The sequence below is a fragment of the Galeopterus variegatus genome, unplaced genomic scaffold (genome assembly GCF_000696425.1).
Source record: "Galeopterus variegatus unplaced genomic scaffold, G_variegatus-3.0.2 Scaffold4045, whole genome shotgun sequence".
Taxonomy (NCBI): Eukaryota; Metazoa; Chordata; class Mammalia; order Dermoptera; family Cynocephalidae; genus Galeopterus; species Galeopterus variegatus.
The window spans coordinates 40,222-55,488 of record NW_007730156.1 but is presented as its reverse complement, the minus strand read 5'-3'; the positions used below and the strand labels follow the sequence as shown (position 1 = coordinate 55,488).

At 37.9% G+C, this 15,267-nt stretch overlaps 1 protein-coding gene across 2 annotated transcripts in view; it reads right to left on the bottom strand.

Moving 5' to 3' along the window:
* GUCY1A3 (guanylate cyclase 1, soluble, alpha 3) overlaps positions 1 to 15,267 on the bottom strand; it is a 61,862-nt gene that overhangs the window by 6,686 nt on the left and 39,909 nt on the right. For both annotated transcript variants that reach the window (XM_008586613.1, XM_008586612.1), the window contains exons 6-8: positions 13,382 to 13,867; positions 9,537 to 9,680; positions 4,427 to 4,581 (exon numbers count right to left, since the gene is read on the bottom strand). In XM_008586613.1, coding sequence (XP_008584835.1) covers positions 4,427 to 4,581; positions 9,537 to 9,680; positions 13,382 to 13,867 — 785 coding nt within the window. The remainder of the gene's footprint in view (positions 1 to 4,426; positions 4,582 to 9,536; positions 9,681 to 13,381; positions 13,868 to 15,267) is intronic.

The following is a 15,267-nucleotide window of genomic DNA, read 5'->3' as shown; positions in this document are numbered from 1 at the left end:
CAGCCCCCCCCCCCCCCCCTCTCTCTCTCTCTCTCTCTCTCTCTCTCTCTCTCTCTCTCTCTCTCTCTCTCTCGTTTCCTCTCGCCCTGTGATCTGCTTGTACCCGCCGGCCTGAGGCTGGTGCCAGATGCAGCTGTCCCAGAATCGTAAGCCAAGTAAACCTCTGTTCTTTATAAATTACCCAGTCTCAGGTATTTCTGTTATAGCAACACAAAACGGACTAAAATACTGAGATAAAAACTTGATGGCATCAACACCCAAGGAAAACAGCAATAGTCCAGACGTCCTCACACGGTACAAGTTCTTCTCTACTCCCTCTTGATTTGATACTATTTTCCCCAAGTTATCGCAGCAACTCTCCTACTTTCGGTTATCCGCCTTATACTCCTTTATTCAAGTTGTTCCTTCGCCTTATAAAATCCAAGTCCTGCTTCTCTATCACTATGTTCTCAGAACTCTGCTACAAAGAAGAGTAACTGGGTCTCTTTACCCACCCCACACCGGACAGCATCCACTTGTACCACCCACCTGACATTTCTGTCTTAGATGGTCCCTGAATCACCACGAAATCCTCTATCATTCATCTACTGACCTGAAACTAACAATATCTAATGTAGTCTCTGTTAGTTTTCTTCACTTCAATAAAAGCAAACAAAAATGCAGGAGGATATTGTCTCCTAAAATAAAAGTAAAGTTCCTTCTGAGGTTTTAAAGAAAGGAATTTATAACTGTCATCACATAGCTACATTCTGAATCACAGATTAGAATTTGGAAGGGAAAATTTGAAAATAAGGATTTTTAAAACATGGGTATGTATTTTCTGTCCTAAATTTACATGTTTCAGATGTATATCAAAGATGCTTCATTCTGTATTAAACAGATTTTTTTATTATTTGAGAAAAGTCATCCCAAAATTCAGTGTACTACCAGTAAAGCTCTTCCAAGAAATTATTACCTTTTATATATGTACATCTTCTAGTAGCATCTACTGCTTGTCCTGAATTTTGAGTAAAACTCAAATTATGTCGCTATTATTAAGTAAATTTTACGAAGCATTGACATCTGATTAAAATTTAAATTATCTATCCCCTTTTAAGTTTTCCTATCATATGCGGGAAAAATGAAGTACCTCTAAAAGAAAAGATTCTAAAATGCTGTTAAAAGCCTTTCACATTAAGTATTTATTTCTTTCCTAAATAAAGCATATTAACCATTGTTTGCCCTTTAGACAAGACATAAATATTTTCTATGTAAGAATAAAAGGAAAATAAATTAATATTCAAATCAATAAAAAAAGATTAAAAAACCATATGAGATTTGTCTGTAAAAAGTGGATACGACTTTAGCAAATGCATTGAAGTTCATTACAAATTAAATTAAATTTTCATTATTCATATATTCATATAAATACATAAAAAATCTGTATGTACATTTCTGGGAACATTGTCAATAGAATAAACCTAAAACTTTAAGTCATGAGCCTTGTGCTGTTGCTGGAAATGTGTATCAACATGTCACGATCCTCTGTTGGAATACCTGAGATCAATTATATATTAGGAGTAAAATCAGTAGTTAAGATCAATGTCTCCTCATATGACTCAAGGCCACCAGACTTTAAGATAAGGAACAAAAGATTTTTTATAGAGTTTAGTTTTATACTGCTTAAAAGCAATCGAAATAGAAGAAACAGAAAATATAGTTTTCATGTGTAAAGATTTCATTTTACAAGTAGATATACACACCAGGACTCCCTAATATGCACATGTACAGCATATATCACTGAACACTGAGAAAGCAGCATAGGTATCAGTGAAAGGACGAGCTACTGACTTACATTATTAATAGGATGATTCCTCTTAATGCCTACAATGAGAGCAGAATCATACCCTCTCAGCACACTGATTCCTCCTCCGTACCTATTGTACTTGGTCAGACTATAGGTCAATTACTGTTACGATGATCCCCAGGGATTTTTCAGTTCTCACATTCTACTGAATTATTTTCGTATCAAATAGTCAACAATCAACCCATATAAATACTCATTGTTTTCTTCTGTGTTTCAGGTCCTGATCTAAAAGCTGGGGATTTAGAATGTATACATTCTGCAAAGAGAGGCAGGCAATAAACGCATAAATAAATACATAAGACAATTTCAGATACAGGAAAATGTGAGGGTATAGTGGGGAAGGTGGCTGCTCTAGCTATGATAGTTAAGGAATGTCACTTTGAGGAGGTCATATTTAACGCAAGGTTTAATTGTGAGAATGAAGCAGATGGGATGATCCAGCAGAAAAATGTAAAGCAGAAGGAACAGAAAGTATCATTGATTCAGGAAATCAGCTTAGCAAGTCTGATGAACAGAAACGAAGCCAGGGTGGAAGGAGATCAGCAAATAGAGGAGAAAATGGAAGAAAATGAGGTGGCAGAGGCTGGCAGGACACTAACCAAACAGGACACTTTGGTCTGTGGTAAAAAGTTTCAATTTTATTCTGATTGTCAATAGAAGGTCTTTAATGCAGGAATGACAAGATCTGATTTGTACTTTAGGAATGCAAGTATAATCTGGGCACTGTGTGGATGAGGCACTGTGAGGAGAAGGCAAACACCAGAGAGAACAGGGAGAGGAGAATGAACCTGGGTCAGTTCAGGTGGGAGAGAGAACTGCGGCCTGGCTTGGGGTGCAGCACTGAAGCAGGTGAGGAAAGCCGCATTCGGGAGTAATGTGGGGGTGGAGGGGGCTGTGAGGGGGAGGAAGGAATGGTCACAGCAAGGTCCATGGTCAGAGTGACTAAGCAGATGGTGGCACCATTTTAAGGTGACTAGTGAAGCTTGGCTGGCCGGGAAGTGGATTTTGTTAGGGTGGAGTGTGTGGAAGTGTGGGAAGTCACTCGTTCTTATCAGAACAAGTTAGTTTAATATGTCAGTCGGTCACCCAAGTGGAAATACAGAATAGGATATATGAGTCTGTAGCTCCATGGAGAATTATAAGATGGGCTAGAGTTAAAAAAAAAATGGTGACAGTCATAAAAGTTTAGACTCAGAGAATAAGGAGAGAGTTCTGGGCAGTACAACATTAAAGGTTTGGTAGGAAAGGTGTACCAACAAAAGCCACCAAGAAGGTGTAACCATGGGGAAAGGAGAAAAGCAGGTGAGCCTGGCGTTAAAAAAAACCTAAAGAAAGAAGCATTTAAAGGACGGAGTGTTCAGCCTATTCAGTCGTTACTGGATGTTGAGGATGTTGAGATAAGGAGAGAGAACTGACCACGATTCTAGCAAGGTACGCTGATGACCCCAATAAAAGCCATCTCAGTGGAGCAAAAGGGACAAACACGGATTGGAATGAGCTGAAGAGAGAGTAAGAGGTGAAAAAGAATAGTGACAGTGAACACAGATGACTCCTTTGAGTTTTGCTGTAAAAAGGAGCAGAAATGGAAGGGGGTAGTAGGAGATGGACTTGGTTATAAGAGTTTTTATTTTTTCAGGAACTTTAATAGTAAGATAGGCTTCTGTTCTGTTGGGAATCATTTAATCAAAGAGAAATTGATCATGGACAGAAAGCAGTTACTTTAAGGAGGAGAACTTCTTGAGAAGGTAAGAGGAAATATCAGCAAAACTGTATTCAAACAGGGGTGAGGCAGCTGGCCCAGTGCAACAGGAACAAAGGCCAAAGACACAGGGACTGGCGTAGCTATGACGTGGAATTTACAGCACGGAGATAGTGTAGTTCTTATCTGACTGTTCTATTAGTGTTGTAAATATGAAGCAAGTTTATCAACTGAGAGTCTAGGCTGGAAAGGAAAGGCACTGGAGCTTTAAGGAGAGAGAATATGCTATAAAAGAGTTACCTCTGAGAAGAGTGCTATGGTCTGAATGTTGGTCCCCTCTAAAGCTCATGTGGAAGCTTGATCTCCAATGTGACAGTGTGGAGGGGGGGACCTGATTAGATCTCGAAGGCTATGCCCTCATGAATGGATTGATCCATTCATACGGTAATGGATCAGTAACTCAATGGATGAGTGGGTTATCACAGGAGGGGCACTGGGGTTTTTATTAGGAGAGCGAGTGAGCACATTAACATGCGCTCTTGCCCCCTTGCCATTGATTCCCTGTGCTGCCTTGGGACTCTGCAAAGAACTCGCACCAAGAAGAAGGCCCTCACCAGATGTGTCCCCGAGACCTTGAACTGTAAGAAATAAACCTTTCAGGCTACTTATATCTTGGGAAAGTCATTCTCCTGAGGCTGAATAGTTTTTTGAAAAGTTAAATTAAGGATGATAAAAGTTATTGCTTTTCTTTTTCCTTTAAAGTTACCTAAGCAAGAAAGTAGTTATGGAGAATGAATCAAATTAGTGGGGAAAAAAAATCACAATTGTATATAAATAAATAAATTTAAAAATATATTTCAGGTGCTTAATCCAATTAATACCTGTAAGTTGTTGGACTGACATTGATTTTCCGTGGTACACTGCAGGACTCAAATTTGTTAGCCAGAGTGACATTATTTCCAAAAAGACAGTAACGGGGCATTTTAACTCCAACAACTCCAGCAAAAACTGATCCAGAATGAAGTCCAATTCGCATCTGAAAGCAAAAAGTAACAATGTTCCTGGTCACTGGTAAAACACTTCCCGCTGGTCAGTGTTGTTTAAATGTCCCATTTAAATTATTTTACCATTCACTCACCCCATACCACTCTCTTCCTCAGAACCTCTAGCCAACTTCTCTCTACTAGTCACATGCAATTAAAAATTACTAATGCACAATCAGTAGTCACACTCCTTAACTCTCTTCCATTTATGCATTTAGGTTTATTATACAGACCATTTTTATTTTGTCTGTCTTAATATCTGAAGCAAATTTCCACACACACCTGTCATAGTCACCATGGCAAGGTAACGAAGAGTCTATGAGATATTTATGTAAGCCCGCTCTGTCCATCAAGTGAGACAGGCATAATTTCCGAAACCTGGGAGTTGTTTCCCAAAACACTAGCAGAGAGAGCAAATAAAGCTAGCTCCAAGGATAGAAAATGTGTTTTTTTAGAGATTTTGTGTTAACATAGCTTTATGCCAAACACTATCCCACTATTCAAATGACTAACAACTAAGGAAAGGAAGTTATAATATCTAAGCAGAAAATGACAGAGGAAGAAGAAAGCTGGAGTTGCTTAGGTCCAGATGACAGTGACCAGAGACACTAAGCTAAAAGTCAGGACCCATGTAAAATCAAAGTTGTGCCACATCTAGATTAATGATGTATTAATGATTATTAATAATTAATGATTTGGGAAGACACTGAGATAATATTTTTAAATGGGATTTTCTAGAAGCTCTGATTACTTGATGATCTTAAAGCATGCCAATTCCTTAAATTACTGCTACCACAAAACAAGTTAAAATGTTAAAGCAGGAATATTTTAAATGACAATCAGACACCATGTTCATTATTTTCAAGTTCTATGTTTAGTTGACCGTTTAAGAAAGTCTTATTAAATATACACTCTTTGAATAAAGGCCAAGTATTCGGTAACTTAGGTATAATTTAGAAATCAGAAGACTCCAGTTCTGCTCAGCTTTACAGATAACTTCAGATTTCTGCTAGAAACTTTCCAGAACTATTTGCTTTTAAGATGTTGTATCATGAATTCTACAAAATCTTCAAACAAAAGCACTAGATTATGAATCAAGAGATTCACATTCTAAATTAAACTCTGCTAGCAATTGGTGTCTGACTTTCTGTAAGCCTCTTATTTTCCTCTGACCATTTCTTCATCTATAAAATGCAGGGTTGGATTATTTTTAAAGCTCTTTCTTCATCAGAGTTTTACTTTAAGAATCGAAACTTAGATGTCTGTTACATATGGCTTTTTCTTCCTTAGGAAAATATAGTATTACACGTGTAAAAATTGTACAATACGAAAAAAAATAAAAAGGTGAGTAAAGACTATCTTCTGCCCATAAATATCAGCCATGACTTTAGCACATTTTGATTGAGAAGTTTTTGCTCTTTTGAGGCACTTTTCTAGTTATACCAGTTCCTTTCACTGTACTTAGTTATTCTTGATTTTTGTATGATAAATTTACCATGGCATTTTTAATATTTATCTTTTTATTTCATAATTAATACATAAATATATTCTCCTCATACAAATCCAAACAATGCAGGTCAAGCAAATGCTCCTCTGATTTCTCCCATGCTGCTCTTCCTTCCTCCCCATCTCCAGTTCTAAATCTCACTCTCACCCTCAAAGTTTTCTCAGCAAAGAGCGTTTCAAATTCATGAGCAAGAAAATGATCCAAAGTTTTAGCTACACATCATGCCCTGAAAGCATCTCTTGTCACTGGTAACAGACTTCTATGTGAAATATGAAAGGGAAAGACAGAATTCTGGCTCCCAGTAAAAGCTTGAATGGGAACCTGCTGGGGAAGTCCTCTATTTGTGGACCACTTTTAGCATAGCCCATTTTTTCATAACAGGATTCTGGGAATAGGAAAGGAGGGGTACCAGAAGTTTGCTTCTGTGTCCACTTACTACTTAGAGACTCATTGTTACATTCAGCCCTCTGTTCTCTATGCCAGTCCACCTGCAGTTTTCTAAGCCTGAGTGTATGGATGTTAATGAAAAGATCAAATGGTGAGTAGGTAAATGATTTGCACATATGACATGTTGGAGGAAAGCATAAAGTTTGAAAAGAAAAAAAAGAAAATATTTTCTATTCTTTCACTTCTATTTTATTCCATGAGGTAGCAGGCTAAGAAGTAGAAAAAGCCTGGGCTTTGAAGCCAGATGCACATGGCTCCAAATCCTGACAGATGAGGGAATCGACTACTCTTGTCCAGTAGGGAATTGTGGATTCCTCTTCATAATGCTGTTGTAAGGATTAAATGAGGCAAAGTGTAAGTCACAATATGCTCCCTTCTAATGCATATTAATGTTTCTCTGTCTACTAAAAATGTTCTCCACTCTGCCTCTGTGATGTTTCACAGGTGACTCCTAAGGCCATCAGATATTTCCCAGGACTGTAAGTCAGTACACATAAAAAGGTATGTTTCATGTCTCACTTTACAGGTCATCAAAGCTAACCTATTGTTAGTCAGATAATTGTCTTTGAAACTAGCTATAAATAATTCTTCCAATTACAAACATCTAAAAATACATTTCTATAAATAACAAAGACCCTGCCGCTAATACCCCTGACATACCCCAAACATACTCATCTTAATTACAAAATCCATTTACATGGAAATCACTGGTCTTATTGTTAATAGTCTGGATATTTAATATTTACTATGATATTATGAGTTCCCTCACAAAAAATTAGAAAGAGAAAGAAATACATAACTCCCCTCTAAAACAATGCAATTATAGAAATTAAGTTAGGAAAAGTCAAATACTGTGGTACTTTTAAAACACAGTCAAAAATCAAAATGCATTATATCCATACAATAGAATATTATTTATCAATAAAAAGAAGCAAAGTATTGATACATGCTACAGCACTGATGAACTGCAAAAACATTATGCTGAGTAAAAGAAGCCAGACGCAATGGAAACACATTGTATGATTCCATTTATATGAAATGTCCCGAATAGGCAAATACACAGATAGAGAGTAGATAAGTGGTTGCCTGGGAGTGTGGGTAGGAACTAGAATGGATCTTTTGGGAATGATGAAGATGTTCTAAAATTGGATTATCATGATAGTACAACTCTGTAAATTTACCAATAATAACTGAATTGTATTATTCACTTAGAATAGGTAAATTTTATGGTATATAAATTATATCCCAATAAAGTTGTTTAAAAATAATAAACAAATAAATAACTTTTAAAAATTATAGTCACAAATTATTTCACACTCCTCCTATTAAGACATAGGGTCTAAGCTCCCTCTGCTCTGAACAGACTTATGATTGCTTTAACCAATAGAATATAGTAGAAGTGTCACTGTGTGTGTTTCAAGATTGGGTCATAAGAGGCCGTGCAGCTTCTATCCATCTTGTTCACTGGGACATGAACCACTGTGTAAGAAATGTGACTACTCTGAGACCGCCACAGTGGAGTACCACATGTAGGCACTTGGGCTGACAGTCCCAGCTGAGCCCCTTCTGACAGCCATCCTCACCAAGGAATCAGGCATGGAATAGGTGGGATTGAAACACTTGAAGCTGGAGGAGCCATTTCAAGATGGCCACTTCACATAAGCTTCAAGATGGCCTCACTTACATGAGGTGGCCATCTTGAAATGGCTCCTCCAGCTTCAAGTGTTTCAATCCCACCTACTCTAGGCACCCTCAATCATTTGAATATTCCCAGCTGAGGTCCCAGATATTGTGTTGCAAAGACAAGGTATCCCTTCTATGCCTTATTCAAATTCCAATGCACAAAACCCATGCATAATAAAAGGTTTTAGTGACTTTCACCACTAAACTGAGGGAACTATGCCACACAGCAACATATAAATGGGACAAGAACAGACTTAGAAACAGTTGTGAAGACTTAGACATATGACTTCTGTTAAGGTTAAAGAAGGTCAAGGCTAAACCTCTAAATATTACAGTTTCATTTTTTATTTTTTTTCTTTCCTCTGTACGTAGCTTATAGCATACCAGATTGGATTCTATATTACTTTGAAAGTCCATTTCTGAAGGTCATCAATTGAGAACTTTTCTGTAAAAATTATGTGACAGATTCACTACAAGTAGGACAAAAAGACGTAATTCACTTGTGTTCTATTCAACCAATGCTTCGCATGTTCATTTTATTCTCTCATCTGCAATAAGACATTATTCTAGGATCTGGCTCATACAGAACAAATTTTGAAATGTTATGTGCCTTAGAAAATACTGGTGCATTATTAGTCAACATCCAGTCTAGTGCAGTGTTCTCTCCTGCAAGGGCTGGAAAACTAAAAGCTTCATTTTCCAAACTGCCTTGCAGCTTCTAGGCGCATTTAGGTTTGGCGATTCAGATGCACTTGCAGTAGACTTGGAAGGTGGGATTTCCACTGTGCCTGCACCTCTTTTGCTTCCAAGTACAAGCACAATTGTGGAAGGCTTTGGGCTTTCTATGGCATGCTTAGCAGAGAGCCCGCTTTCTAGTCACTCATCTGGTGACGACCATGAGGCAGGATTTCCATCTTGCTGATTCATATTACAGTTTGTGCAGTTTTGTTCTGTTGCCAGCGGTAGAAGCAGTAGCTTCTGAACACAGTAGCTTCCTGACCATAGCTGTGGTGGTATATTTCCGGAGTCAGCTTCCAGATCATGGATAAAGCAGTGGTTCTGAAGTGTGGCTTTGGGAACCATTTCTTAAAAGCTCTACTTATAGATGGCTTCTTCTGTCCCCTCAATGATTCCGTAAGCCATGTAATACTCTATAGTAAATTTTTTCCTGCTTAAAAAACCTAGAGAAGATTTTTTCTCTCTGCAACTAACCCCTGATTAATACACCATTCTTTTGATAACTAACTAGTACACACTAGCTCTCACGACATCTCCTGGACAATATACTGGACAATATACCATCTGCCTTACCTTGATAGGTTCTCCATGGGGAGACATGACTTCATCAGAGAGCTCCATCATCTTCAGGGCCATCAGTGCTATTTGAACAGCATGGGTATCACTCTCTTTGTGCAGTCCCCCAGCCACACAATATGCATCACCAATAGTCTCCACCTAGACATAGTATATTTTCCATATTATAAACAAAAGCTCAGGAAGAATCACAGCATACATCATATAGCAGAAATCTCAGTGCTCAGGCCCTGTGGAGAATCAGGGTAAATCAGATACTCTCAGAAACAGCTTTCGGGAAATTCACAAGTATTAGACCCCATACATCAGGGCACTGAACTAAGAGGCAGAATAATCCTGTGAACACAGTATCAGGTGGCAGGTCTGGCCAGTTAGCTCAGCTGGTTAGAACGTGGTGCTGATAACACCAAGGTCCAGGGTTTGATACTTGTGCTGGTCGGCCATCAAAAAAAATAAATAAATAAAATCAGGTGGCTTCTACTCCCAGATCTGCCACTGACTTATGTCATTTAACCTTTTTTTCCCACCATGTAAAATAGATTTTGCAGAAACAAATGATCTATTTTAGATTTATAATAAATTGCTGAAAGATATTGGGATGATTTACTCATTTTATTTCCCCTCTCATCATAAAATAGTGTTGTGCATGAAATCACTACTCAATAAATATTATATGGATATAGCAAAAATTGTGCAATGTAAAACTAAGAAATTAAGACAAAAGAGTAAAAGAAATATGGCTTTTCTAAAGGACCTGGGGGTACTCATAGCAATTACTAAATGTCCACATGGATATTAATTACAAAGTATAGAAATTAAAATGTCAAACAGGAGACAAAAACGATGGTGCTTAGAAGGCTATTGGAAGTCAAGGTATTATGTAAATTCAAATATTATTATCATCATTGTCATCACTATCATTGTTGTTGCAGGTAATTTTTATCTGTCCATGATACTGGCTGTAGAAAGCTAATAGTTAATTTAAACCCACGAATAACCCCCTGAATTCTGAGAGTTGCATTTTTCTTTTCCTCTAAATATTTATAGTAACTTCTTGGATCATAACACTATTCTTATCCAAGGCCTCCATTTTGAAGGGATGAGGGTGAGAAAGGAAGAAAGAAAGAGGGGGCAAACTTCCATTCATTCTTCATTTCTCTCAGAGTAATGCTGAAACTCTTATAATGGCTCCAAAGTTCTTCTTGACCTGTCTTTCTACTAATCCCTGATTTATCTCCCAATCCTCCCTCTTTCTCACTTTGTTTCAATGTTACTGGCCTCCTTTTACCCCTCAAACATAACAAACATGTTCCCAAGTGCTGTTTCTTTGCCTGGAACAAACTCTCTGCAGTAAAAACATTTGGCTTGTCCCTCATTTCCTTCTGTCCCTACTAAAATGTCTAATGTTATTAGAAAGGCCTATCCCAACCACCCTCTGTGAAAAGAGCAATCACTCCTAACCATGCGCCTTTTCTCTCCCTTAACCTGCTTTATTTTTCCTCTAGAATATTAAAACTAACTGGAATACTATAAATGAACTTATTTGTTTATGATCTGTCTTTCACCTAATGGAATGCAAGCTCTCTGTTTGTCTATTTTACCGACTCCTGTATTGCCAGTACCCAATAATGAATAAACCAGGCAGCAATGCCTCCCATGAGCTTTTCCTCAGCAATAAATGCATAAAAAGTGCTCATCACAGTGGCTAGTATATCACAGGTGTTCAATAGATAAACTAATTAGGAGAAGTCCAAACCGTAACCTGTGGTTGGTGTTAGAGGCCTATTCTCTCTTTTCTCCTATTCCTATTTTCAGCATCCTGTAAACACTTGGGTGGAAGCAGACATCCAGCATGTCACATGGGAAATCTGGCACTTGTCAATTCTGCCTCCCCAACCCCCATGTGAACTCTTCTTATAGGGGTTGTGTCCATCTCTGTGTCCATTGCTGCCACATGCTGGCAAATACTGGACAACCAGTAAACATTTGCTAAAACAATGGATAAATGAATACAAATATAAATAGAGTTTAAAAATGGTCAAAAGATCTAAAGACAGAAAGAAAACTGAAGTTAAGTAAAGTCCTGGTACAATCAGATCCTGGAATAAATAAAATTGACTATTCCTAGGAAGCCATCACACTCATAGGTCAGCCTATGATTTGTATATCTGAAATTTATGGTGAAGACATTTATTTATTTTTAGCTACCTGCAGGTATTTTCATGCAAAATCATAAGTGACAAGAAAGTGGAAATGAGGACTGAAGGTGATTTCCTCTGTAGCTCCAGCTACAGTTGGATTAATCAGGGAACTCTGTGGCTGCTGTCCTTGTAGGAAGGAGCATAGTTCCCAAATGCTTGATATTCTACATTATACCCATGGTAGAAATAACCAAAAGTAGAAGAGGGCTACTCCTCCTCCTAGAAATCATAGCAGTTTAAAAAGGAGAGAAAGGCTTCCTTCTCTCAATGCTGAGAAAGGAGACATTCTCAGGATCGAAAATGTCCACAAATAATTATAGTAAATTCCACAAGAGGCCATCAAACTTAACCTAACTGGAGCCAATTATATTATCTGTAATTATACATGACCTCTTTTTTTCCCAAGGGAATCATGGAATTTCCTGTTAGAAATTTCAAAAAGGAAGGTTTTACTTGCAGCATCTAGAATGTAATATGGCAAGGGTTTATGTATTCTCATAAATGTTATTTGTCTCCTCCTCAATAATTTATTTCATGTTGGGTTAAGCTCTGGAATGCCAGATTGTTATGTGGCAAATCAAGAGGATGTTACAAGCCACATAAATGAGAAGCAAGCCTTATTCTTAATGCTTGTATCCAAAACTAGGCAAAATAATTTAAACCAGTTAAAAAAACAACAGCAACCTGTTTTAATTCTAAAGAAGCAGGAAGAATTTGAAATCTCTTCATTAGCTCTCTTACTAATAATTATATTAAAAAAAAAAAACCAACTTACTATGTCAGGGACATTTATTGATGTGTCCCCAGTGCCTGGAATAATGCCTGGCTGATCACAGGCATTCAATCAATCCTGGATGTCTGATGAATAAACATATATTATCTACCATGATCTTTACAACACTCCTGTTCATGAAGATCATGGGGCGTAATGTGTATAAGTCATGCATGTAAACTCTGGGGGTGGATGTTATTTTTTCTGTTTTAGAAATGAGAAAGTTTATTTCACTTGCTCAGTTTACAAAGCAAGTAAGGTAGAGAATGAGATTGGGAGACAGGTCTCCCTTATTCAAATGTCTCTGCACTTGGCCAAGCTGCAAAAATGCCTTAAGCAGGTGATTTTGATTTCCATTATCTGGCCATGAAAGATATCATGTTAACTTTATTGAATTAATCCATTTAAAGACAATTTTTTTAATTCTCATGTTTCTTTACTTTTACAGATACAAAGGATAAAGTTTCCCTGTATAAGTCATTCCTTGAATTATCTCATACTTAATAAATCAACTCAGTATCAACAGTGAAGTGGCTGGTCTGTTGACAGCTGCAGTCTACATTTTCACACGGGTCCTACACCTCATCCTCTATTCTGCCTATCCTCCTTCCATTCTATGCTCATTCTTTGGGAAGACAATGTAGCCATCCTTCCATAGAAAAATTCTCTCTGTTTCTGAGCAGATTCCCAGCTATTTCTGGCTGGAGAACACCCACATGATTAATGCACTATGCCTGCTCCCGGGATGTGGCTTGTATGACCCTGTATAAAAAGTCTTTCATGTGCATTTTAATTCAGGTCCTACGCACAGTGCTTTACCCACAGTGACTTCTGCTGGTAAAACAGTCATTGCCGTGCTCGACCCCTACCTTGTAGACATCCAGCTCTCCACACTGCTGGTCAAAACGAGTGTACAGTGCATTGAGCATGGTGATGACCTGCAGTGGCGAGCACTGGGAGCAGATGGCAGTGAACCCAACAATGTCTGAGAAAAGCATGGTGACGTTACTAAACTTCTTGGCTTGCACGACTTGCCCTTGCCACAACTGCTGAGCAACCTCGCTGGGAAATATAGAGCATAGAAGATCTACTGTCTTTTTCTTCTCCTCCTCCAGGGCTTGGTGGGCTTGCTCAAGGGTGGCCTTCAGCTTCCCCAGCCTCTTCTTCAGGCCATCTTGAGCTCGGGCTTGTTCCCCTATCAAGACCACATCCCTCAGGGCATTGTGAATTGGGATGTCGGACAGATAGAGCCCTCGTCCTGTAAAATCTTCTAATCTGTCCACACAGGGTGATCCCAAGAACAAGATCGCACTGGATTCAACAATGTAGATCATTTGGCCTTTGAGATCCATAACCTGTGAAACAAAGGAGATCCAATTGTGTGGTTTATTCAAGTTTCCAATGCCTTTCTGAGACAAAAGGAGAGGAAGTAGACACAGTAATAATCCCTTTGTATTTAAACTCTTTTTTTCCACTTGCTGAAAAAGAACAATATGCTTTCTTATAGTTCCAATTTGCTATGAGTCTTAAAATGCATACAAACATTTGAAGAATATATTGGATGATACTCTACATAGAAATGATTTGCAATGAATAATGCAAAAATTTCTTCCTTCAAGGCTTCTCACTGAGCAGCATGCTGATGCTTTTGCTACTATATTCTTTTGATATTCTCATTTGGTTAATCTAGAGTTGTAATTTCTGTACATTTTGGTGCTCTTGTGAAGGTAGTCTGCCTACCTTTCCTTCCTTACATACTTCCTTCCTTCCTCCTTCCCTCCCTCTTTTCCTTCCTTCCTTTTCCTTTTTTCCTTTTTTGTTTTTCTCTTGTTTTAGCATGTTTGTTTTCTCTCCCCCTCTTCTCCCATGAACTACTTGCTCCATCTGGCATCTATGAAAGTTAAAAAGCTTCCAAAGGTAAGGTTTTTTCCCTAATTTTTTTTTTTTTTTTTTCCGTCATAGCTATCTTTTGGGAATCAATATTTTTCCAGAGACTTCAGTATGAGGTGGCTGGGTCTTGCAGGAGAGGCTACTTCCTTATTTCAACTTTGCCTTGAGCACCTAACCACCACTGCCCTCCACAACACAAACTAAAGAACGAACAAGCCTACAGAAAAGATTGTACCCTGGGGACTTGTAAGAGGTGGGGCTTCAAGTGATCATCCTGAATCACAGGGAGATTTACTTGCATATATGTGGACAAATATGGGTGCTCACTGCAGCAAAAAGTCAAAAGCAACCTAAATGTCCTTCACTAGGGAAATGGTTAAATAAATTAGGGAACAACCATGCAATGGAATACCATACAGCCTCTGAAGAAAGTGAAATAGACCTATATCTAATGACAAAGAAGGATGCCCAAAATATACTGCTGAGTGATAAAAAGGAAGTTGTGAAATAGCGTTTTTTTGTTTTCAACAAAAATGTTTATAACAAACGTTTTCTTGTTTGTTTTTTTTTTTGTTTGTTTGTTTTTGTTTTTTTTTTAATTTTTGGCTGCAATGGGCATCTTTATTGCCTATTTTTAAACATTTTATGATTAAAAAACAGTAATAAAGCTGTCTTCATTTTTGGGAACAAACAGTACTTCTGCTGGTGTTGTATGTGTTTAAAGTCTGTCTTTTAGCTTTGCTGGTACTATATGACTTAACAAACTCTCTTTCCTAAGACTAAATAATTACCAAAGTTCTCTACCATGACAGAATATGTTTTTCTCCCACATTTTGCAACAATTAATCAAACTATTTATTTTTCC